General features: G+C 38.9%; 1 protein-coding gene across 5 annotated transcripts in view; it reads right to left on the bottom strand.

Moving 5' to 3' along the window:
* Positions 1 to 350: 350 nt before the first annotated feature.
* Positions 351 to 26,084, bottom strand: part of ATXN3 (ataxin 3) — a 33,047-nt gene continuing 7,313 nt past the window's right edge. For 3 of the 5 annotated variants that reach the window (XM_006269158.4, XM_019481659.2, XM_019481661.2), the window contains exons 4-11: positions 24,898 to 24,983; positions 24,335 to 24,401; positions 20,070 to 20,157; positions 19,662 to 19,794; positions 14,337 to 14,512; positions 13,323 to 13,446; positions 10,078 to 10,166; positions 351 to 7,641 (exon numbers count right to left, since the gene is read on the bottom strand). In XM_006269158.4, coding sequence (XP_006269220.1) covers positions 7,547 to 7,641; positions 10,078 to 10,166; positions 13,323 to 13,446; positions 14,337 to 14,512; positions 19,662 to 19,794; positions 20,070 to 20,157; positions 24,335 to 24,401; positions 24,898 to 24,983 — 858 coding nt within the window. In that variant the 3' untranslated portion in view covers positions 351 to 7,546. The remainder of the gene's footprint in view (positions 7,642 to 10,077; positions 10,167 to 13,322; positions 13,447 to 14,336; positions 14,513 to 19,661; positions 19,795 to 20,069; positions 20,158 to 24,334; positions 24,402 to 24,897; positions 24,984 to 26,084) is intronic. The other 2 variants (XM_014596453.3, XM_019481660.2) reach the window with 1 other exon arrangement.

Raw genomic sequence — 26,084 nt, forward strand, 5'->3', positions numbered from 1 at the left:
TTAGTTTTCCTTATCAAGTTTTACATGGAGTACTTTATTTAGAATGCTATTTTAGTTAGTGGCAGATGGATGCCCAATATTTTCCAGCTGCACTAGAAAAAGTTTATCTCCACCCAAACTACCATGCATTGAGGAAGTGGAAAGTGAGAATGTGCTGATGTAGTTGGAAAATAGGCAGACTACCAATGCTAAAGGACAGCATTTCCTAGTTCAATGGCCCACACCTCCTGCACCAAGACCAACCCCTCACTTAAACAGTAACTTGAAGCACCCCCAAAGATGAAGCACCCTTTCCTCTTCAAATACTCTTCAGATGCTGCTTGGTTAAGATAAGAAGGTACAAAAATAGCAAAGGTTTTATTAATTTATTTTTTTTAAAATTAACTATTTTTGTTGAATAGGTAAAGCACCACCAAGACAGCAGTGTCTGTCATGAACTTAAGATTCAAGAGTACAAGTACTTGGCATCCAGCACACATTGTATCCAACAGTGTAGAGCTAGCAAATCAGATAAGGCAAGTACTGACATTGTTTACATCTCACCTGCTTACTGTTTTTGTTATAAATAGACTGTTAAAACTTTAAGCAGAACAGCTTAAACCCCAGTAGTACCAATAAACACTGCTATTTATCAATATATACAAAATATTATAGTATGTCTATCAGGTCTAATATATGAACAATTATGATCAACATGATCTATTTTCATGACTGTATGTGGGATCAAGGCAAGTGACAATGCTAATATAATTTAACAAACATTTTATGTGCAACCAATCTGTACAAGATCAAGTTTAAATATAACTAATCAGCAACTCTCTCAATATTACTCACTTTCCAGATATTATTTTAAAATTTTCATCATGGCACTCAGTGACTAGTGGTGTCCCCCAAGGCTTTGTTCTTGGACCTGTTCTCTTTAATGTCTTCATAAATGATCTGCACACTGGTGTCAGAAGTGGACTGGCCAAGTACACTGAGGACACCAAACTTTGGGGAAGTGTCCACACCTAAGGATAGGCTGGTGATCCAGGCTGAGCTCAATAGGCTTGCAAGGTGGGTGGATGAAAACCTGATGGCATTCAATACGGAGAAATGCAAGGTGCTCCACCTCAGGGGGAAAAAACATCACATCACACTTATATGTTTGGCAGAGCTACACTCACTAGCACCATGACTGAAAGAGACTTGGGGGTCATGATTGACCACAAGATGAACATGAGTCACCAATGCGATATCGCAGCTGGCAAAGCGAACAAAACTTTGGCTTGCATCTATAGATGCATCTCAAGCAAGACCCAAGATGTCATCCTCCCACTGTACTCAGACTTGGTGAGGCCGCAGCTGGAATACTGCATCCAGTTCAGAGCTTCACTATTTAGGAAGGACGTGAAGAAGCTTGAAAGAGTCCAGAGGACAGCCACATGCATGATCAGAGGGAAAGAGAACAGGTCTTACAAAGAGGCTCTGAGCTATGGGACTCTTCAGCCTGGAAAAGCACAGGCTCAGGGGTGACTTGGTGGCAACCTATAAGTATATAAGGGGTGTGCATCAGGAACTGGGGGAACACCTGTTCACCCGGGCACCCCAAGGGATGACAAGGTCCAACGGTCACAAACTCCTACAAGACCGTTTCAGGCTAGACGTAACTAAAAACTTCTTTACTGTCTGAGCTGCCAAGGCCTGGACCAGACTCCCCCCAGAGGTGGTGAAAGCACATACTCTGGACACCTTTAAGAACCATTTGGATGCTTATCTTGCTGGGATCCTTTGACCCTAGCTGACTTCCTTCCCCTTGGGTAGGGGGCTGGACCTGATGAAATCTATGAAATCATGAGATGTAAAGGACAATTAATAAGGTGCACTGCTCACTGCTACCAAGAGCTAATCCAAAACCTGCTGAAGTCAAGGACAAGTCTTCTAGTAATTTCTATGGGATTTGTGCCAGATACATGTATATCTTAAGGGAAGGCATGTGCACAGATATTTAGATTAAAAGAAGAACATTAAAAAGTATAGGCCTCTTTATTTTAATAACTTTGAAATCAATATTTAGCACAGCTTACAGTTGTTCATCCATAATAGTATATTATTGTTTACAAGTGCTTATTTGGAGGTCCTTCTCAAACCAGTGCCTAGTAGAACTGCAGTAATGCATTCAGCTGTATGGCTACATACATTTCAAATTTCCTTGATATGTTAAATTTTTAGCATTGTGGTTTTATATACATAGAATGTCAGTTGTTTTTAAAAAGTGGCATAAAAATTAGATTTAAAGTTCTATGTTTTCTTCCTCTTAGAATTTATAACTGAAGGCATTTCCTAGAAATACACAACTTTGTACTATACAAGAGACGATACAGAAGAATCGGACTTCATACTTTAGTGAGGTATTTCCCAAAAGAGCCCCTAAATTCTATTCTCTTTTGTACTTGTGCAAGTTTACTGAAGTCAGTGGGATACATGGACACAGCAGAAGACAGATTTTTGTCAGTGTGTGCAAGTATTTAAAAGACACTATCAAGGTTTCCACCCTTCATCTAATCTTAACATTCAGATATTTCATTATTATCTCATCAATTCCTCCTTTAACTAAAGGTTTTCCTCAACAGGACTAACACTGGTTAACAGAGAGATGGTCTGGAGTGTAGTACTGATTTTCCTCAAAGGACAAAATTCAAACATTTTAACAAAACCAGAGTAGATACTTTTCAGACGTATTGCAGTTCAGGAAGAGGAGGAAAAAATGGCAAGTCAGATTTTGGGTATATAAACCTTGACAGTGTATCTTTAAACCATGACATTGAAATAAAGAATGATCTATGCTTTCATGATAAAAATGTATCACTTTTATGCAACATAAAGGTACTTCATTTTTAAAGAACAATATGCAAAAGCATAGACTTTTAACAAATTCTGTAAATACAAAATGAACAGGAATGTACGAAATCTTTCATTTTCAAAGTATAGCAACCGAATTATAGTGAATGAGTTCTAAGGCATTGCTGTGTAATATTATCTTTACTTAGCTAAACAACTGCTTGCTTTTTTTAAAAAACAAAATGAAAAAATAGAGGATTACTTGTTAGACTGGACAGTTTTTAAAGGTTTCTTATCAGTACTTATGAAAATCCAGTAGCATTATGTGTACATTTGTAAGAACTGCTAACACCTCCTAGTAGTTTTTACCTCCTAGGATTAAATGTGATACAATTTTCCATCTAAGCTCTGACAAATCCAACTAATTCTACATATTTTCCTTATTACTAATGGGATTTTACTACTTTTAAACCAATCCAAAATCCAAGTTGATGCACTGTTAATAGGAATTGTACAATAAGTCTTTGTAAAAATAAAATAGACTTGAACTTAAACACATTTTTCGGGAGGAAAAAGCCCAATATTTGTATGTTATCTTACAGATGAAACAAAATATATCATACTTTTTGGATAGCATTTCCTTCTACGTATTTGTTTACTCACTTTTAAAAACACTATGCATTTTCCTAAACAAAAGAGTGCATTGTGTGTGTAACAAATATTTGGCTGAGATTTAGAGAAGAAACTACTTGGCATTTGCTAATGGCCACTATATTGCATACACTGTTTTATGAATTCCTAACACATTTGAAATTTAACTTTATATTGGTATTCATTAAACAGTACTGCAACTGTTGCATAATTATTCCCTGCAATGTAAAATGATTGTATTTGAAAGGGAAGCTTAACAGATTTGCACTTAACTTACTGCTTCCATCTTGCTAAAGGAAGATGTTTTCACACCACATGGACTTCAAATGCAGGCGACTGGAAACCAGTTTGCTTCTAATACCAATTTAATATCAAAAGAATGTCAGCATTTTTGACATATTTAATATAAACATCAGAACATTTATAATCCAAAAAGTGCCCAAAATAGTCATGCTTAAATGTGACTGACCATTTTCTAATATGTTTTTCCCCCTTGCCTGGGAGAACAATAAAAAATTAGAATCACGTTATGTCTTATGTCTTAAAATTGTGTCTTAATTCAGTTAAGCACCAAACATGGTTCTACCAGACTTGTGGACAAAACCCCATCTGTACTATCAGCTGGACATAAACATGATTAGACAGAGTAATTTTTGTAAGACAGGCAGAGTCTGATGCTCTTTCAGATGTAGAATAGGAACAAAAGTCAAAGTATGAACCTGCATATTAAGCTAGGTATACTACTAATGTTACAATGTGAAGAAAAAATTTCAGCTTCAGATGACTACTGCTCTAGAATAGTTTGCACTTTATTTACAAATGCATTTCACAATTGAGCCAGGTTGGTAAGTGCTTATCACTACATGAATGCACACTGAGATGAAGTCAGTTTTCTATTGATGGCTTCTTGGTGGTTCCACACTTTCTGAACTTTAATCTAGGTTATAAAATGTGTATCATCATTAAATTGTATTAACCTTTTCCTTTGTTGCAATTAACATACATAGCTTGAATAGCTACCTCCTAACTGATTCACTAACAGTTCATACAGTCTAAATAATCTTATAATTCTTCGAAATGCTAAGTGCATTTAGCCCAATTTTTAGAATGTTGTTTAAAAACGAATATGGTTAACTGTAATATCTAATTCATACAGCTGGGTTTTCTCAAGCAGTCTGTGGCCTTATAATTCCTGATATGTTGTATTACTGAAGGTTAAGAATGGATTTCCTACTGAAGGTTAAGAATGGACAGAAGGTTAAGAATGGATTTGGAGGTTTAATTGTGAACTTCAAACGTTTAGTGATAGTAACAATTTTGTGTATGAGGCATATAGTATACGTGGTTTTCAGGGTTTAAAACGTATACAGGAATGCTACAGCATATAGCCATAGAAATATTTTTTCAAAACAGAAGACAAAGTTAGCAATTTCCATGAATTAAAACAAAAAACTTTACAATCCTGCATCCACTTATAAAGGGAGAACCTTCCCCTTTATGGTACAATCTAGACTGCAAAAGGTCATGATTAATTTTCGGATTAACACAAAACTACTTTATGCTTGAGTCCTTTTCTATTTACAAATGATATTCAATTTTGAAGTAAACATCTATACTGACAGGTTTTTGCAGCCATTAAGGCTGCATCCAGACATGCAGGGGTGTGTGCTTGCAGCAGCACAAATTGCTGCAGTGCATGCCCCTGCATGTGTGTTTTGTTGTGGGATAAATGGGCAAACTGTCCTTGCCCAGCTCCTCCTGGCAGTTCAGCCAGGGAGAGCTCGAGGCTGAAGCCAACACTGATAGCAGCAGGGGCCACAGGTCGGGCAGCAAGGACTCCTGGCCAGCAGCCAGAGCACTGCTTGTTCTAGTATAGGACATGTTTTAAAGTTCACTGCACAGAGGTTTGCAGCGCCACAAACCTCACACCCCTGCATGGCTGGATGCAGCTTAAGTGTTGCAAAGTTTTTGGGTTTTTTTAAAAGAAGTTACTTTGTTTCAATAGCTTTGTGCAGCAGGGGTAGCAAAGCTGTCCAAGGATTTTGCTGATTTAGTTGGATTGTTAACTACATAGCAGTGTTCCCTACAAAGGATGAGAATGGTAGAATGTAAAGCAATTTTTAAAATCACCACTCTTCTACAGCTAAATCCAGATTCCCTTACTCACGGTCCCACTGACATCAGTGGAAATTATGGAAGCAAGAAATGGAATCAAGACTTGGCCCACGGTATAGCAATATTCTAAGCCATCAAAAAGCCATCAACAAACATTTACCAGAAATTCAAGGCCCTTTTGTATACAATACTTCTTGGTGCTGAATGTTTGCTTCCACTGAATAATTACTAATAATGCATGTTAATTAAATACATGACTACAGTAAAATGATATAATTTTAAATATTTTGGTAAATAATTGATTTTTTTCAAAAAAATGATTCTTAGAATGTTTGTGGCAACTTCTTATATAGTAAGTGGTATACAGCTTAAAAACTGTACAACATATTTCCAAATAATGCATATGTAAACAGAATTTATATTTAAAGCACCATCAATTAAAGAGGAGCATGTTTGAACTGTTGTAGTAAAGTTGCAGGCAAAATCTGGTCACTCTATTACACATTCATCTTGGATATCCAAGTGTAAGTCATAAAAAAACAACAGTACTCGCTTGCATACTTTGCTTTCCAAGTATCAGAAACAGCATGACAAAAAAACATGTAAGGTGCATGAATAAAGGCCATTCCTGAAAAAAGCTGCAAACAATAGCAAACACTCATAAAAAGCATTTAAGGAAAAAAAAAAACCAGGCGCACACAAACAGACATAAATATTCAATCCTAATACAGCTACTTGCACAGGGGTCATTTCAGATTGCTGGGATGCACTTTAGGTATGTGGCACTGAAGTTATGGTATCTAAATCCTTCCTTTTCTCTATATTCAGTTTGGTGAACTCTCTGATTTGAAGATGACTATTAAAACCAGTAATGCAAAGGAAGGAATGGAGAGAAGCCAGAGCAGAGGAAAAGACCTCAGAATGATTAAAAAACAAAACAAACAAACAAAAAACACTAAAAAGGCAAAACCAAAGAAAAACCCACAGAAGACAGGAGAGGTAGAAAAAAAAGAATCTCTTTAGCACACCACTGAACACCATTTCCCCATCATACATAAGAAGCTCCTTCTTCAGTCAAGGCAGTAGTATTAACTAGAAACCCAAGTCATCTAAAGTAAGAAAACTGGAAACAGGATAGCATGAACCTTACTTGCAAGATACTTTCTTCAAATTACTTTAAAACCAGAACTTAAAATAAATAATAACAATAATAAAAAAGGCCTAAGGTCTTAAGCCATTAAAGGATTCTAATGCAGTAGTAGAATTGGAAATACACTGAAGATTTTCTTTGGCCTGCCAGGACCTAAACTCATGGTTTTGTGTTTTTTCTGAAGAACTGATCAGATAATTCACACATAAAACTGTATAGCAGGAAGCTGGATTCCAGCTTGAAAGAAACCCTGCAGGAGAAACAGAACCATGAACTCAGGTTCTAGACTATAAAGAACACAAAGAATGTAAATGTTTCAAATGTCAAACATTACTCATCTCTAAATTTAGCAGTACATTCCATAAGTGATTTAAAATGTAATATTTAAATGTATTTATTAAATTATTACTGAAGGGTATCCGAGTTCACTTTAAAAAAGTTACTAATACGGAATTTTGTGCTAAATTCTCTAAGCAGCTTAAAATTAGAAAACAAGTTTAAATTAGGTAAATAATGCCAACAAAGCTCTAGAGCACATGCATAACTTCATTCATGTGAATAGTTTAACTGAATTTTAAAGATTACTCAGGTGAGCAAAGGTACATATATTTCTAAGTATTCTGCAGTATCAGGGCCATAATTTGCTAAATTCTACCAAGTTTTTGTTATTTGTGATTTTCCCTTTTCCATCTGGAGCAGGACAACAGACAGATTCCAGCATCTCTAAAATGAACCCTGCCTGTAGAACATCCACACAGGAATATTATAATGGCGATTATGAGTGTTCTGACATCAGAAAAAAATATTTTGTCATTTCTTTTCTTCTGTATTCAAGTGGTTCCTAACACTTTCCAAAGACATATTCATGGCTGCTTGAAGCATGTCTTCTTCACTCATATCACCCCCTGTCAAGAGATAAAAGCAAAAATGTGTGTCTAATTAATTTCTAGAATGCAACTATTGAAAATTGAACATTTTCTAGATACTGGATAGACATTGACATAAAGAAAATTGACTATATTGGAAATCAGCCTGATGTGGTTAATCATTTGGCCGATAAATAGTCCTGTGTGTGTGCAGCCGCAGCACAGCAAGCAGGCAGCAAGGAGCACAGCCCAGCAACTTGGAGAGCTGTGTGCAGCTGGTAAGTCTGTTGTGGTGGAAGGGGAGGGGAAAGGGAAGGGTATGGGGGGAACAGATCAACACACCCCACAGTGAGGGAGGGAGCGGGGCTGGGGTGGGCGCTGCCTAGCTGGGGTGGGGCAGCCATGGGACAAAGCTGTGGCTCGTCTGGGGGGCACGGGGGGGGGGAGGGGTGTACCTCCAGATCTGCATGGGGCAGGCAGGGCAGGGCAGGGCAGGCTGCAGCTGGAAGCTGGGGCTACGTTGCACTAGGGGCAGGCAGTGGCGCCAGCAGGGGACTATGGTGAAATTTGGGGTGGCTGCAGCCCCCCCATAGCCCGCCTCCCAGCACCGCTGCCACCCGCCCCAAGCGCAGCACTGCAGTTGCCCAGCCTGCCCCCCCAAACGGATGAGCCATGGTTCTGTCCTGCACATGCCCTGCCCCAGCTCAGCCGCACTTACCCTAGCCCCTGCCCCACTCCCTCCCTCACCACGGGGGACACTGATCTATCCCCCCACACTCCTTCCCTCCCCTCTCACCACAACAGACTTACCAGCTGCATGCAGCTGTATCGGAAATCGAATCAGTATCGGCTGGTATCCCTCCTTAAAAATAAGCTATCAGTATTGGTCCCCAAAATCTCTATTGGTGCACCCCTAACATTTTCTTGTCCTTTTTTTCCTTTTACTTGGTTTTCTTTCTAGATTTTTTTTCCAGATGTCTTGGTTTTTGTCTATCTTCTATTACTATAATTTGAACAATCCTGAGTGACTTTTCAAAATCCTGTAAATCCAAAAAAAATATCCAAAATATTATCTTTAAAACTTTGTTTTTAATATCAGTAAGGCTTACATACAGTCTAGATGAATCAATATTGTCATGTGCAATTAATTCAAAGCAATAAACTCCGGCATACGTTGCACTGGAGTTATTGCTCCTGGGCACCGCATTTACACGTGCCCCGGACGGCAGCACACTGAGCTGGGTTGGAGCAGCCCCGGCTGGCAGGGGGATATCCTATCAGCCCAGGGCTACTTCGACCCAGCTCAATATGTTGTGGAGGGGCTGGCTAGGGCACAATGGTGCTCTAGCGCAGGTAGCCTCCGCACTGAAACACCCGTGTCCAAGCCAGCCCCGTCAGTGTCTACACATGAGTCGCTGTGTACTAAAATACTCTTTGGCAGGATAGTACAAGTTTTAACCTGTGGCAGAGTGTATTAGCTTACTGCGGCCTAATAGGACCACACATGTAGATGCGGAGACGTTTACTGCAGACCTAATTAGGCAGCTCCACAGTAAATGTCTTGTGTAGATGCATCCATTTAGAGAGAGATTTATTTCCAGAATCTCATCATGGTAAAAAGTAGTGCTGCACAGACTTCCAAAGTGCAATCAGACTTTACTCAACCTGAAAAAACAGAAAAGTCAGACCAGAATTTGTCTAGTTTGATAAAAGTGCTGTTCAGTTTCAAAAAGATCTCTACCCAGGCACTTCCTCTGGTTTCAAGAATCCTACATAAGATCTGGCTATGGTGTGCAGGTATTGTATTTCACTGTTGTGGGACAGAAAGATTTTTATTACTTATGCCTGAATCTATCAGCAGCATACTAGTGAAGGTTTCTAAAGTTCTGTCTGCACTACAGACACTGTGCTGCTGCAGCTACACCTTCCTTCCAAGTAATATAAGCTAAGTTGAAAGACATCCTCTCCTTAGTGTAGGTATGTCCACACCAAGGGTTTTTATTGTCTGCCCATTTTTTTATACTCCTAAGAATTGTACGGTCCCTCTCAACTAGGAAAAAAAACCACAACATTGGCTGCTATCTGGTACTTAACCAATTGGAATACTCCATTAACTGGAGTTTTCAGCCAGCCAGCTGGATGTGGGAGAGAGGCGAGAGAAAGCTCGCACATGGCTGCCACCACCACCCACCGCCCTGTGCTGCTGCCACTCCACCCTGCCCCCAGCTCTGCATTATCTGAAAACCCTGCCGGATTATTTTATATAATCACAGTTTTTACGTAACCAGCAATCCCCATACCCCAGGATGTCAGATAACAGATTTCACTGTAGTGTTGAGGACACCTGTAGGGAGAGTAAATGCAAAAAAAAAAAAAAAATGCCAAGGGACTTCAAAGATTGAAAACCTGCCCTGGACAAAAAAATCCTTCACTGACAACCCATGCTGAAAATAGTAGCTTTCATAAAATAAACACCTGGGTCCATTCCTAGTGCATCTGAACTGGTAGTTGGTTTGTCATGTAGGTTTGAGGTGTGCTCTTGTTGCTGTAGCTGTTGTTGCTGCCTGAAATTATCAAATCAGTAAAAGTTATTAGAAAAACAAAGGTAGCATCACAAAGATATAACCAAAAACCAGACCAACTTCAATGCTTCTAGTATCATTTAATGTTAGAGCTATGAATCTTCACTTTAGTTAAGAAAATATTCAGATACGAAGCTCAGTTAGGTATCAAGATCTACTGGTCTGATATGAAGAACTGACTTCAGTGTATCCTGATCAGCTACCATATCTCTGACCATAAAGAAAAACAAACGATAGGAAATCACTTCCCACCACCCTTAGGAAACTAATTCTGGAAAGTATTTAGAATGATGAAAAAGGGATCCCTTTAATAAAAAAAATGCTTAAATATAATCAATTAAAAAAAAAAAAAATCACATGCTGGAAACAAGATCCTTTACCTATGTTTTAACTTTAAAAATACAAAGAACTGGTCATTATTTAGTCCATTTGGTTTTAGCATTTCTTGTTTACTTAGAAAAAATTGTTATGTCCAGTTACATTTTCAAGTCTTTAATTTATACAACTTTTTTCTATTTGTGGAAAATTCTCTTGGCCTTAATTTCTACCCCCAAACTGACTCAGACCCCACTTTAAATTACTATTTCTTTATAAAGTGGTTTTTTTTTGGTTTTTTGTTTGTTTTTTTACAGTTCTTTATACATTCTTTGAATGTATTTAAGTCAACAGGTCCTGATGATCTTCATTCCTAGGGTACTTAGGGAATTAGCTGGAGTCATAGCGGAGCTGCTGGCACAACTGTTTGAGCACTCGTGGTGCTCAGGACAGGTCTCGGAGGACTGGAAAAGGGCCAATGTGGTCTCTATTTTTAAGAATGGGAGGAAGGAGGAACTGGGTAACTACAGGCCGGTTAGTCTCTATCCGTGGCAAGACTTTTGAGAAAATTGTTAAGTATCATATTTGTGGGGGACCAGTGGGTAAAATGATGGCTAGGGAGCAATCAGCATGGGTTCACAGCAGGCAGATCCTGCCTGACTAACCTGGTTTCATTTTATGACCGGGTCACAAAATGCTTGGATGAAGCAATAGAGGCAGATGTTATTTACTTAGATTTTAAAAAGGCCTTGGACACAGTGTCACACCCAATTCTTATAAATAAACTGAACAGTTGCAATGTAGATTATTACACAGCCCAGTGGGTAGAAAATTGGCTTGTGGGATGCACCCAGAGAGTGGTGGTGGATGGGTCAGTTTCTACTTGGAGAAATGTGGGCAGCGGAATCCCCAAGGCTCTGTTCTGGGACCGATACTATTCAATATCTTCATTAGTGACTTAGACGAGGGAGTAGAAAGCACCCCAAGTTTGCTGATGACACCAAACTATGGGGGCAGGTACACAAACTAGATGGCAAGGAGTGAATCCAGGCTGATTTGGACAGGCTGGGGAAACGGGCCAGAACAGGATGCAGTTTAACAAGGATAAGTGCCATGTGTTGCACCTGTGGAGGAATTGTCAACACTCCTATAGCCTGGGAGGTACCACTCTAAGGAGCACAACTGCGAAAAGGGATCTCCAAGTCGTTGACTCCAAAATGAACGAGTCACCAGTGGGATGAGGTAATAAGTAAAGCGAACCACACCCTTTCTTGCATAAGTAGGTGCATCACAAACAGGTCTAGAGAGGTGATACTTCCCCTCTATGCAGCATTAGTCAGGCCACAGCTGGAGTACTGCATCCAGTTTCGAGCGCCGCACTCCAGGAGGGATGTGGATGGCCTGGAGAGGGTTGAAAGGAGGGCCACTCGTCTGGTTAAAGACCTACAGAAAAAACCCTATACGGACCGATTGGGAGACCTGAACCTCTTCAGCCTCTGCAAGAGGAGGCTGAGAGGTGATCTCATGGTCACCTACAAATTCATCGGGGGGGGAGGGCAAGAAATAGGGGATACAAAGTTTACCAGGGCGCCTGTTCGGGTAACTAGAAATAACGGCCACAAACTGGAAGAGAGCAAATTTAGAGCGGACATCAGGAAAAAATTCTTTACAGTGAGGGTTGTCAAAACATGGCATAAGCTTCCAAGGGAGATGGTTCTGTCCCCATTCTTGGAGATGTTTAAAAGGCGATTGGACAGACACCTGTCTGGGTTCATCTGACCCCAGCACTCATTCCTGCCCAGGGCAGGGAGTCAGACTCGATGATCTAATAGGTCCCTTCCAACCCTAACATCCATGAAACTATGAAAGCCTCTATGTTGCATTTTTCAGGTTCTATTATTTTGAGAGCGTTCTCCTAACTGCAAGCTCCTTTTCATTATAGGGAAAATGAATGACTGAGAAAACACTGGATGATGTTAGCTACATCACATGCCCTTCTATTCAAATGTTTGTAGTTGTTTTTCTCTACCCTCAGTCCATATAGTTTACTGACTTTTGCCAGACATCTGAGTTCCAGAAAATTGGGATTCTCAGCCTTTCATATACTGTCAAGTTCTTTCACCATCTAGCCTTTCTCCCTAGTCCCAAGACTGCTTTACTTCTCCTTCCTCACCAGAGAATCAAGATATAAAACTAAGTGACAACAAACAAGCTGAAACTTTAAAATTTCTGAAGTGGAAACTGAATTCAAATGAGGAAACTTGCTCACAACTTTGTTTGCAAGAGAACAGGTCACATCATTGGATGTAGGAGAAACCAACAGGTAGAAATTATGTCTAATCTTCCATTTATATCCACTCACAACGGGACATATACCAACATGTATTTGGGAATCTACTGAAATGAAAAACATACCAATTTAAGGAGAAGTACTCTTATTTGATACCTATGAGAGACCTTGGACCTGAGAAGGAAGGCTTAATGCAAAGACAGAAAGATTATCTCCTGGAAAATAATTATTAAAACCATTTATTAGGCTTCATGTAAATATATTTTAATACTAGTCTGTTTGCTTGTATATACATGACTGGATCTTTGTCTTACTGTTAGTCCCCCCCACTTCAGTTTTTAATTGATCTTTTTGTTAGTTACCATAATAATTTATATGTAGCTACAGGATTACCAAAATACATGTACTATTAGCCTTTTTTTTATTTAAGAGCGCTAAAGCCAAGTCTGGCTTCTGAACAAGGAAAGACATTATACAATCCTAAGGCACATTTACTTCAACACGTCATCTTAATTTTCCATTAGCTACTTTACTTTTCAAAGTATGCCTGTCTTCTCCTTCGCAGTTCTTCTGAAGAAAGAGACTCTGTCAGACTTGTACTAGTTGATTGAGAAATACTTCGTGATACAGACCCTGAGAACTCATTTTGATGATCTCCTAAAATTAGGACACATCATTTCATTACACCACTAAAGCAGAGAAAATAAACTAATTTAGATAATGTAGTTTTAATGATCTCTTCAAACTTAAAGAAAATAATTGTTGACAAAGCAAACATCATATAGAGCAACACTGTCCAACTTCTGAGAAGCTGAGAGCTGTCAAGTGGGATCTGCATACCCTCCATCCTCACCACGTGGGCTCTCCTAACATACAGGCTTCATGGACTCCCCAGGACCCTCTGGGCCACTCAGCCCTAACCTCAGGGGTAGGGACAGGAAGCTGAAGGAAAAAGAAGGAGCATGGAGACCCCCAGCAGCAGCGGGAGTTGTATGGGGGGAGCAGCAGGCAGGCAAAAGCCTGTGGCTGCATGCCACCTATGGGTCACAAATTGTACATCCCTAATATAGAGAATCAAATGACTACCACAGTACACAAAAATCTTTTTTTAAAAAGTGATCTAACACGGAGTGAACTGTCCAGGGATTAGGGACTAGTGCATTTTACCAGAAGAAAAACAAAAATCAATGGTACAGAATTGTCCCATTCAGTAACCAACTGAAAGTCCATGCTGTCTAATGACTATTCAGCTGCCTAAGGGAGAAAGCTGAGCGTATATTTTCTTAGTAATCACTTAGCCATATTGTAATTGGCAATCCTCCTGTCAAGAAGAGGAGGAATTCTGAAGAAGAAGGGCCAAAGATTAGATTGTAGTATCCTCTCACTACTATCTCTTAAGGGGGTTTGTAACACATTGAGAAGAAAACTTGTGGCATTTGACCCACAGACAGGTTTCAGCTATCAGTAAGGGATTTTTTTTATAACCACTGAATGGACTAAAATCATCTCTAGAGAAATACTATAGATTTTTAAAACCAGCATTTTACCTTGCATGCTAAGTTGAATGGCTCTACGAAGATCAGCTTCTTCATCTTCCATATCAATTTCGTGCCGACTTAGAGCAAGGGCTTTTTGGAAATTCTCCTCATCTTCATCTAACATGCCTGTCCCATCAAATGGATGGTTAACTTCTACAGCTTGGTCCAGGTTACTTTTCTGCAATCTGTAGAGTAAATAAAGTCATTGCAGATGGCTTCATACCATATATTTTATTTGAATCTCAATTGCACTAAGAAACATTGTGATTGTTGCCATACTCCTCTGTGAGAGTTAAATGTTTTCCTTTTTTCAGATGGGAAATGGATGTGAAAGAGAGATTAAGTGACCAGCTCATGGTCATGTGGCTAGTTAGAGTTATCCTACATTATATACACCCCGGGAATTATGCAAAATTAATTACTTAATTTTTTTAAAACAAATTAAACTAAATATAACACTATTCGAAATGTCTTTAGAAATATATACAGGTACTTTGTATTTATGCAACTATATAACACATTTTATCTCAAAATCTTTATTGTTTTACCATTCTATGGACAAAAAATAAAAATGTGACCCAGCAGGTGTGAGTTTTAAAACTAAATAAAACAATTAGGACTTGTTATACTGAGATCAGATTTTCTAATTTTCAGCATAATTACTCTTTTTTCTTTTTCAGTAAATTAGATGCTCATTTCTTTTTACAGTCCAAGTTCAAAACAAAATCAATTAAACAAAGGAGGTTTAAGAGTCCTTGTGTGCAATGTAACCAAACTATTGCAGTTATACTGGGTTCTTCACACAGTACAATACTTGTCAAAATACCAACAAAATAAGTCAAATAAATAAATAAATAAATAAATAAATAATAAAATAAAGCATCAATAATACTAAAACAAAAAGTGTATTTGTTAAAGTATTTTTATGTTCCAAAGCTGAAATAAAGGAAGACCAGCTCTTTCATTTTTACTTCTGAAAGAGAATGCCTGAGATTGGAGAGGACAAGGTTGTACAGTGAGCTGCTGAACTCTGCCTCAGCTGTGTTCGTTACAGCATTTATGTATCTGAAAGGTAATGTTTTCACTTGCAGAATACATTGGCTGAAGATGTCCAAAACATGGCAATGTCAATTTCCTGATTGTAGAGTGCTTTGGATCACATTGGGTGCTGCCAGCTTGGTATACAAAGCAAACTCCCATGCTGAAATGTCACTGAAGCCAGAAACTGAAGTGTAGTCCTCCTTAACATGAAAATCCTGACGTATTTCAGGAATTGCTGGCTGCCCACTCTCAGTACCACCGATGTACTTTTTCAGCTTTTCAGCTGAACTGTCAACAGCCGAACAGAACAGATGCACCAACTTGCAGCTTTGCTCAGTTGTTACATTGTTGGCATTTTCAGCCCTGAGAAACCTTTGGGTTTTCCTCCATGAGCATGTCTCTCAAGAAAAAACAGGAGCTCCTCCATTTTCTCAAAAGCAAAGAGAGTGCATGGTCTCTGGCTTTTAAACTGTCATATTGAATGAAATAGTTTGAATGTCTGTAATGGTTGCCCATTAGCCAGTTTCAGGAAGAAGATAAGATTTATCTCCTTATCTAGGTCATTGTTTTGGACTACGTGTGGAAGATCCAGACTTTGCTTAAAGTTTTAACTCTTGAATTTTATCTTTAGAGGTCTAACAAAGAGAACCTGAAAATGATCCTTAAGCAAATATCCTGAGTTCTGAGAGATCAAAACCTACAGCCTTTTGAAAAAATTGGAAAGAAAAGGTCACTTGCAGTGGTATGGAAGTTCCCCAAAGTAATTAAAATGATCAACAAAAGAAACTAATTACCAAGCAAAAAAATCTGTTGAGTAAGATCCAAGCCCAAATTTGGGGGTAATGACAGGTTTGAGTAGGAGTGGCCCAGGACAGTAACTCACTCAATAAAAACTGTAACCTACTCTCCCAATTTGGAGGTAACTATACTTGCAGAACAACAAAGGAAGAATCACAAGTGTAGGCCAGATCAGACTGATCACCTGAACCACCCTCTCCATGAACATGAATCTCTTAGTTCACGCTGAAGCTGCAGAGCGCCTGAAAGGGACTGAAAGAAGGGGACTTAGTCCTATCAGTATTGAGGCCAGCCCATTGAATCATATTGCTGAGGCGAGCCCACTGAACCGTACTACTGAGGCCAACCCATTAAATTGTACTACTGAGGAAAGAAACCATATTTATGTGTTTGGCTTCTCAGAATTCTAGGATTGTAAGTATATTATGAAAAATAATGTATTGATTCAAATTTAACTTTTAGTTGTAATTGTAGTTGTTTTTGTAATACTAATTCTTATAGCATTGTTTGGGAAGGAAGTGCATTCGGAGCATTGTTTCTGATATATGTAATTATTGTGTTCTTAATGTTTGTGGTGTTTCTTAAAGCTAAGCAGTGTTATATGCGTAGCAAAGAATTTTAAAATAAAATTGTGTTGTATGAATTAAGTGTGTAATCATTGTGAAATCGTGCAATCAATACTCCCCCAGTCAGTGCATCAAAACGAATCAGTAAACTGTGTGGGATTTTCTCTATTCCATAACCCACTAGAGACATAAACATAGCCATTAGATCAAAGATTGGCTTGCACATTTCATTGGTGAAATGCAAGGCAGTTTTCAGCATCAAACACTGGGTTTCCTCTGACAGCATTCTTTCAAATTCCCACAATGCATGTGGTGCCAAGTTGCCCCACACAGCTATTTCTTCTTCAGCAAAGCCATAATCATGTTGAAAGAGCTTTGCACGGTACTGAACAGCAGCAAACCGGCTGTTCCATCTAGCTGCCACTGGGTTTGGTGCCATTGTTGCATTGGAAACTTTTTGCCTGAGGTAATTTAAGCATCTTATCTTCCTGCCCCACACCATACAGAACATGTGTGAGAAAGCTCATAACACTGCACTGACATCCTCAAATGGCTTATGAAAACTTTCCTCCACCAGACTGATTATGTGAGTAAGGCACATTACGTGGATGCTATTGGGAAACAGTCCAGATAATACAGTTGTGTAAGCTTTTTTCATGTATGCGACATTATCCGTGTCAAAGACAACCATGGTATTGTAAGCAATTTTGTAACTTTGCACAGTCTGAATGACTGCTTGAGACACAGTGTTGTGATTTGTTTTTTGCATGAAGTGTATGTCAGCAAGATAGGAGGACCCCTTACCAGTAGCATCTCTCACCAACAGTGAGAGCAAAATGGTTAGTACATGATGGCCTTCATCATCAGTCATTTCATCGACTATAACTGACACGTAGTCATCCTTTACTTAGTCCTTAAGTTTATTTCTCTCAGTGTTGTAGGCATCTAAAAGATATTCATCCTGAAGCTGGTAACCTTCTGGAATTACACCACCATTCTTGACTCCAATATTTAGAAACTGGTGTATGAAAGGATGGTCTATTTTAGATAAAGGTACATTTGCAGCAGCACATGTTAAGACACAGTCATGAACAACATCCAAGCACTCATGTTATATTACTGTGGTTTGGCTGAAACACGTTGAAAGTGTATACTGCACTGTTTTATGATTCTACTTGTACTTCAGTTTTTCTCTTTAAATGTTTCTGTGATTTGGTGAGGTAGTTTGCAATTTTTGATTTCCTCTGATGTTCCAGAACAACTTTAGACATTTTGCAAAACAGTTTTCCTCTATTTTCAAATACTTGTCCTGGTAAATTTTTACTCTCTCTTCTGCTACTATATTTGCAATGTGGGACCTTTCTTGTGGCATTTTCTGGTAAATCAATCAATGCTCCCCTGACCCATAGTATGATCCGACGTATTTCATTATCTTTCTGTGCTGCTTGCTGTGATATAAAGGCTCGGAAACTAAAAATAAAAACTAAGCAGATGACACCTGCAATTATTTTAGCTGGAAGGCCACTTAATGACTTTTGGTTAGCTGTCGAGGGCACTGTCTGGAGCAGAACCAGAAGATCACCTTACTTTTACTAAGTGGAAAGAACATTTATGACTTATTTTAGTTGAAAATGGAAATGTTGTTTAAGTAACTTAATTAGGAATAAAATGCAATTATGACATAAATGCATCAGAATTATATTAATTAAAATATTTTACAGCATGTCAATATTTGGAAATATTGACATTCAATGATGCCATATAAATCAGAATGTAACCAGTTCATGCTTCTGATGGGGCTGGCAATACCACTTATCATTAAACAACTCTTCCTATTGCAAGGCTGTTTTCAGTTGCTTTTATTTTGTCAAACCATAAACATTTAGGCTGAAATATTACATGCTGGCATCTGCCCAAAGTTCAGTTTATTGGGGGGGGTGGGGGGGAATTTCAGCTGAAACCATTGCAGTGTGGACTTTCCAGAAGGAATGGACTTTTTGCCAATCCTGTGAAAAGCTGTCCAAACTACCATGTTCTGAGCATCTGCAAAAACTGCAGTTTGCATATGCTCAGAAGAGAGTTGCTCGAAATTAATCACTAAAATCTCCATCCGTGTCTAAGCATGCTCCAGATTCTCACAGTTGCTATTACCCACCATAGTGCTTATACACCATCCCTCCAAAACAGGGCTACAGGGGCAAAGCCCTCCAAGAGCTGATCTGGACCATGGCAGAACTGGACACTGAAATTGTCTTTTTCTTACTTCTGAGTGCTTGACTTTGCAACCTTAATAATGTTAACAAGCTCTGAACTGCGTATAACAGTTAGGGACATACCAAATTCACGATTTCATGGACTAACTGAATTCCATGAAATCCAGGCAATGCCTACAAAATCCATGGAAAAAAAACTTCCTGAAAATAAAAATGCTGGCTCCTCAGAAGGAGCCAACAGTCCTCAGTACACTGGATCATGGAGGGAGGAAGGCTGCCCACCCAAAGGGCTTCCGGCAAGATGGCTTCCCCCCTGCCCTAATTGGCTGCAAGGACTGCCTATCATGTGGCCATGCCGCTCCACCAATCAGCAGCAAGGGGCAGGGCTGCATGATGGACAGCCCTCACAATCAGAAGTGAGGCGTGGGGCCATATGACAGGCAGCCCCCATTGACAATCAGCAGTGAGGGACAGGCCCACCAAGGCCCCTCAGCCAATCAGGTGTAGGGGGAGCCCACTATGCTCTGCCCGCAATATTGGGGGGGGCAGCCCCCATGAATTAGGTAGGTCCCTAACAATAATATATGTAATGCACTCAAGGTGCACTACAGCAACTGTATGTCATTAGTTTTCTTATGAAGTTTTTTTATGTAGGCATCTGACAGTGAAAGCAATCATAGTTAATACTGTTAAAAATAAATCTTTATTTACCTTACCTCTGATCTCTTGATTGTGCAGTCTCTTCCCCAATCAATTTTGGTCGCTGTATCTGCTGTACCCGAACCATTTGCAATAGTTGGTCAGCCTCACAATCTGGTAGGTCACCCTTCACAACAAATATAGAATAACCTGGAAAAAATAAGACCATAAATCCAAAGAACCAAGGATAAAACATCCTAAACACCATATAAAAAAAGATAAAATTTACTGTGAACAGTATAATTCAATATTATAGCTTAACCTCTTATTATGAAGACAGAATATTATTTCATTACTTTCGTCACCAAACTAATATAAGGTAAACTAGATTAAAAAAAACCTCTTCTAAATAATAATAATAAATTATCTGATTTTATTCACTGGCTTTTAAATAATGGTGATTTACAACTAAAAATGAGTATTACCTTCTTGTTGTAACTGAGCCAGGAAAAGTGCAAGGTATGTATCTGATATTAGTTCTGGACCCGTCAAGAGAGAGTTCAAGTTAAACCACTGTAGTCAAACAAAGAAAAGTTTGAAAGAAAATAAGTTAACATGCGATTTGGCAGTTCATTTTTGGACAATGAGATCACTTTCCATGATGAAATATCTTATTTGAAATCTAATCATATGAAATATTAACAAACACAATCCTTTCAAGAACCCAAGTATTGCTATGTTACTCCCTTCAAATAGTCTTGAGATGAAACAAACTCTGGAAGTAGAATGGGGAATTATTGCCTTCAGGCTCCTCCCTGCTAATGGCAGCTGGTGAAGAATGGTTGTTTCAGAGAGAGAAGCTTGGACACTATTCTTATGCTATTGTTTCAACTGTTACTTTATGATACTACTGAACTGGGGTTTGAAATCTTTGTTGTTAGACACACAGTTTTTTCTTCTTCTGACACTAAATCCTACATTAAAATGTTGACAGATCCCTTTTTAAAGAGATGGCCGTGTATGTTTTTGCTAGAACCATCTAAAACAGTGCTGTCTTTAGTAACTGATAGCAATGTTAACAGCAATCTTGTTTATGGTAACTTTTCTAAGCACATAATATGCATTTATTTTACTGAAAATTGTATCAACCAAGAGAAAGTATATTCAAACTTATTGGCAAACTTTATTGATTGTATCAATAGCATGATCTGCATTAGAAAAGGAAGGCAGGACATAAAGAAGTTCCCATACAGAATATGACTGACTCCTGTGAAAAGCAAGATTAACCACTATTTCTGGTACCCAGTAAAAATGTATGCAGAGAAAGAAGGATCTTCTGTGGCATGATTAAAATGTCAGACATGTCCCTTGATAACAGCTATCAATTATTTCATGTGCTTGAAAAAAATTAAAACACCAATTTAGTGTGTTAAAATTGTGATTGTGCAAGATCACTTTAGACAGAAAAAGGAAAATTCAATTGATGTTCTCTACTAAAACTTCCAAGTGTGCTAATTATATAAATAGCTATATTCTTTGTGATAGAGACAACACTCAACACAGGAAAGAGACCTTTGACAATTCAGAAATTACTGAATTACACAGGATCAAAACTAGTCTTAGGCCTCACTCCTGCAAAAACATTAACACTTAACGGAAATCAATGGATTCCTCGTGTGCTTGAAACAGTCTGTGGTATCTAAGGCATCAGAGTCATAATTAAAATTCACCCAGAATGGAATCAAATGGCTCCATGCTGCCAAACTTCTAACCCATCCATTACCTCAAGTTCCCAATGTTTTTAAAACTAATAACTATAAAAAAACATAGCATGGGTGTGATATAGAATATAGAGTATTAAAAAGACAGAGGGTGCTGACAGACATGGGGAGAAAAAAACTAAACCTGCGCTTCACAGAAGCAGCAGCGCGTTATTGGCACTTTTATTGAAAGCTGATTGAATTAGTTATTAGATAAAAGCCCCACTAAAGCACCTGATCTATAGAGATGCTGGGGAAAGCTGGGTGCAACTAACAGGATGCCTCTTCTGGGCAGGAACACACCAAGTTTAAAGTAAAGCGATGTTTTGAGGGGGGGGGGGGGGGGGGTCATCTTTGCAAGCAGCCAACATGTCCATTATATTTGGGATTACATGAAAAGCCAAACTTTTGAAACAGATTGGCTAGGAAGACACTTTAAAAACAATAGATACAGGTAAGATGGTCCAATCAATATCCTATTTCCTTTAGTAGACTATTACGATCTTGTAAATGATTAATGTATGTATTACCATCTATATAAAAGATACCCACCAAACAATCTTAATATGATAACAATATTTCAAATACAACTTTTACCCAAAATAAACATGTAAAACTTGAATTTTAGAAGTCTCAGTTTAAGAATGACAGCTTAGAAAAAATGTCTCCATCACTATATTAAATGCCTCTTTAAAACATAATAATTTTCAAGTAAACATCCATGTTTTTTCTATACCAAACATACAAAAAAGGATCACAAATAACACTCATCATTATTTAAATGAAACCAGAATATAAAGCTTGTAAAATATTCTCTGTGTTCACATTTCTTGCGGCCAGATGCCAGTTCCACATCAACTAAACCACAGAGCATATTTTTGAAATTTCTGCTGGCCTGCAAAATCATTTCTAGCATCAGTTATCACTCGCAGCCAAACCAATTTCAACTTTAATTTTCAAGTAAGGAGGCTTTATTAGGTACATTACATACGTTCAGACTTTTAAAAATAAGAAATAATTAGAGAGGCACCAATACAACGGTCCAATATTGGATTGGCACCGATATAAAGAAAATTGACTGTATCAGAAATCGGCCTGATGTGGCCGATAAATGCCCTGTGCATGCACGCAGCCACAGCGCAGCATGTAAGCAGCGAGGAGCACAGCCCGGCAGCATGGAGAGCTGTGTGTAGTTGTTAAGTCTGTTGGGATGGAAGGGGAGAGGGGAGGGAAGGGGTGTGGGGGGCAGATCAAGGGCCCCACAGTGAGGAGAGAGTGGGCCTGGAGCTGGGGGTGGGGCAGATGCTGCCCAGCCGGAGTGGGTGGGGTGGGGTGCGGGACGGAGAAACAACTCGTCTGGGGGATGCAGTGGGGAGGGAGGAGGCAGATCCCACCACTGCACACTTCCCAGGAGGGCATGGGGGTGTGGTCCCCTGGGGTCTGTGCAGGGTAGAATGGACTGCTGCTGCAGGCTGGGGTGGTGCCAAGCTCTCCCCAGCAGGGGTTGGGCTGGGCTGTGCTTGAGGCAGGACAGGTGGCAGTGGCACTGGGAGGAAGGCTATGGGGGGCTACGGCAAATTTTCAGGTGGCTGCAGCCCCTACTGTAGCGCCCTCCAAGCACTGCTGCCTCCTGCCCTGAGCACAGACTGGCACAGCCCGCAGCAGCAGCCTTCCCTGCCCTGCCCCGCCCCACCCCGCACAGATCCGGGGGCAACCGCCACACGCCCCCACCATGCCCTCTTGGGGTGTGCACAGCAGCAGGAGCTGCCTCCCCCATTTCTCATGCCCCCCGGACGAACTGCAGCTCCGTCCCGTGCCCCACCTGGGCAACGCCTGCCCCAGCCCTACTCCCTCACCGCAGGGGCCTCAATCTGCCTCCCCCCATCCCCACACCCCTTGCCTTACCCCTCCCTTTCCACCACAACAGACTTAACAGCCGGATACTGCTCTTCAAGTGCCGAGATGCATAACAGAAATCATTTACGTACTGGCCATATGCCTCCTTAAAAAATGGCTATCGGTATCGGCCCCAAAAATCTGTTGATGCACCCCTAGAAATAATAAGTTTCAGTGCTGTATTAAAATGTAGTTGCCTGTTTAATTTAAACTACACATTTCTTAACAGGATGGCAGCCTGGGTGCTTCGTCAAAAGTCTTAACCATTGTTAGGTGGACCTCTCTATACTACTATTCTTTAAAAAGCTTATTTCACAACTATTTATGTTTTTGTAAAGTTGCATACAGAATTTAGGAGTTGTTTAGAAACTCACGGTTGGCTACGAAAGTCTATTATACATTAACGTGTGAGAAAAACAACTTGTTCAAGTTGTGAGTTTATATAACCTACATACCACTACCTTTTATTTTTAGCAATCTATTTTGCTATTTCTAACATCCTCACTCAAAGGCTTTCTAAAATCTATAATTAAAGTTGCGTTTCTACTTTCCCCCAACCAATTCTTAATATTACTCCAAAGCTGGCAGATGTAAACATTCAAAGTTCATTAACTTATTAGAACCTTTCTTAAACCTACTAAATGTTTACATATGCAGACATAACCTAGAATTTACTTTTATGGTACCAGTGCAGTATAAGGAAAACACTTTTAATGTAAAAAGTCTCTCTTTTTTTCCACCTGTTCTTTGTATTAAAGGTTTTCTCTCTTTGATGAAGAATCCAGATATCATTATGTTCAGTAAAGATCTGTCATATACAGCTGCAACCTGAGCTGTTCTTGCTTTCTGTATTAGAGCGGATGCAGGTTTACAGGGGATTTAACCCCAGAGTCCTTCATTGGTCATCTCTCATGTCAAGCTCCCTTGCAACTGTGTGATATAAACAAGCATTTACTCGAATTATTTATCTGAGATTGTATAAAACAAATTTCAGACCAGGCCTTCAAGATGAACAGCTAACACATGGTCTCATTGTAACCATTCTTTCCACCCCCACTCTGAAGTCAACTTTTAAATAAAAAAGACAATGTCACCTGTTTTCCTAACTTTCGAACTGTAAACCAGTGTTCCTTATAATTACAAATAAATGATTTTTCATTTCTGCAAAAAGAAAAACAAAAAGGTATACATAAAATTAAGTACTCTAATATTAGAGCTTATATTTTTTTTAAGTTCTTTGCTATCACTAATTTAAACAACAACATGTTAGAAATACAGTTGTGATAACTACTGGTGCTATGGAACATCTATACTGCTTTTATAATTCAAACTATTTATTAAGTGCTCTTTTTAATCATGTAAACATTAACGAAGTCTCTATATACCTAGCGATGTCATAAGACGTATGACATCACATACCACTTAAAGTCAGCATACTGTGATGCCACAGATACTGAGATGTCATGAAGGCTCAGAGGACAGATGCTCACGTAAATCCCCAAATACGAAAAATAAAAGGCTGAGGGGATAAAAAGGAAACATAAAAATGATAACAGAGCTTGAAATGGTAATTTCCAAAGAAACTCTGAGTAATCACAGATTTTCAGCATTATTTTTTCTGTAAAATGAAAGCAGGGTGCTAAAAAGAAATTCTTACATAGGGTCGATCCCGAGCCTCTGATATTCTGGGCTGTTGAAGAGGATTAGTTCTAAACCCCAAACTTTCAAGGCATTGCTTATAACCTGTCAAAAAACAGTACTTTTCATGAGACAAATCAGTCAACTCCAAATTTAAGCAATGCAACCATTTTAGCTGCTATTAACCATTATATTGTTTTCATAAAACTGTGATTTTAAAAAGGTGCTATAAAAAGAATACCTCGGGATCAGAATATTCAAAATGCAACCTTCATGAATCTACATTCAACATAAAACATACAAAGCATTTCTAAGACTGTTACAAAACTGTAGCTTGACAGAGAGGTCCTTGCAGAGGCAGAATGTCCTGTTTAAGTTAAAATCTTATATCCAGCATTTGCTTATTTTTCTCTTATTACCCCCTCAAAACTATGTTTGAAAAACTATTTGAATTGTGTAGCCACCAGAATGGCACAAAAACAAAATTAATCAGTGCGTGTCTATTGACAGCAGCATACTTGGAGTTTGTCTACTCTAGTCTGTCTTAAAAAGATGTCCATCAAGACTTTTAGTTCAATTACAGGAACTTAATTTTGTTCTTCCTGTGCTGTAAAATTGGAACCCTGTTCCAATGAAGTCCCTGATTTAATTATAATATTGTGGGAAATACTTGAAAGGCTAACCAAAAATCCTGGACTCTAAAAGAGAATTTTTCTAAAGTTCTGGGAAATTCAAAATAAATTGTTAAGATTATTCAATTAGTTTAAAATTCATGGATGGAATCAAATTCCTTTATAACATTCAATTAAAGCTGTTCGGAATAATCAGGGAAGTTTAGTTAGTAACGTACCCTCGTTTTAACTGCCCAAGCATATAGTGAGTAAAGCAAAGATACGTCAAGAAAAACAGATACAAAGTAGAAAGCCGTGTTTTTTAGCTTCAAGATTACTGAAGGTCAGTTAGGAATACAAGAACCGCCATACTGATAGGAAATGGTAAGAAATGTATTTCAATGATGAGACTGAAAAGCAGAATGAGAAAATGAAAGAAAGGGCTCTGTGCCACCAGAAACAGAATGTAAGAGAGGCTTACATGGGATGCTGGAAAGAAATACTGACAAACAAGAAAAGACAGTCAAAAAGATCACATAAAGATCCAATCTAAATGAAAGCTACAAACTGAGATTTTTATAGGCTGCTGATCGTT

Source organism: Alligator mississippiensis, chromosome 2, assembly GCF_030867095.1.
Source record: "Alligator mississippiensis isolate rAllMis1 chromosome 2, rAllMis1, whole genome shotgun sequence".
Taxonomy (NCBI): domain Eukaryota; kingdom Metazoa; phylum Chordata; order Crocodylia; family Alligatoridae; genus Alligator; species Alligator mississippiensis.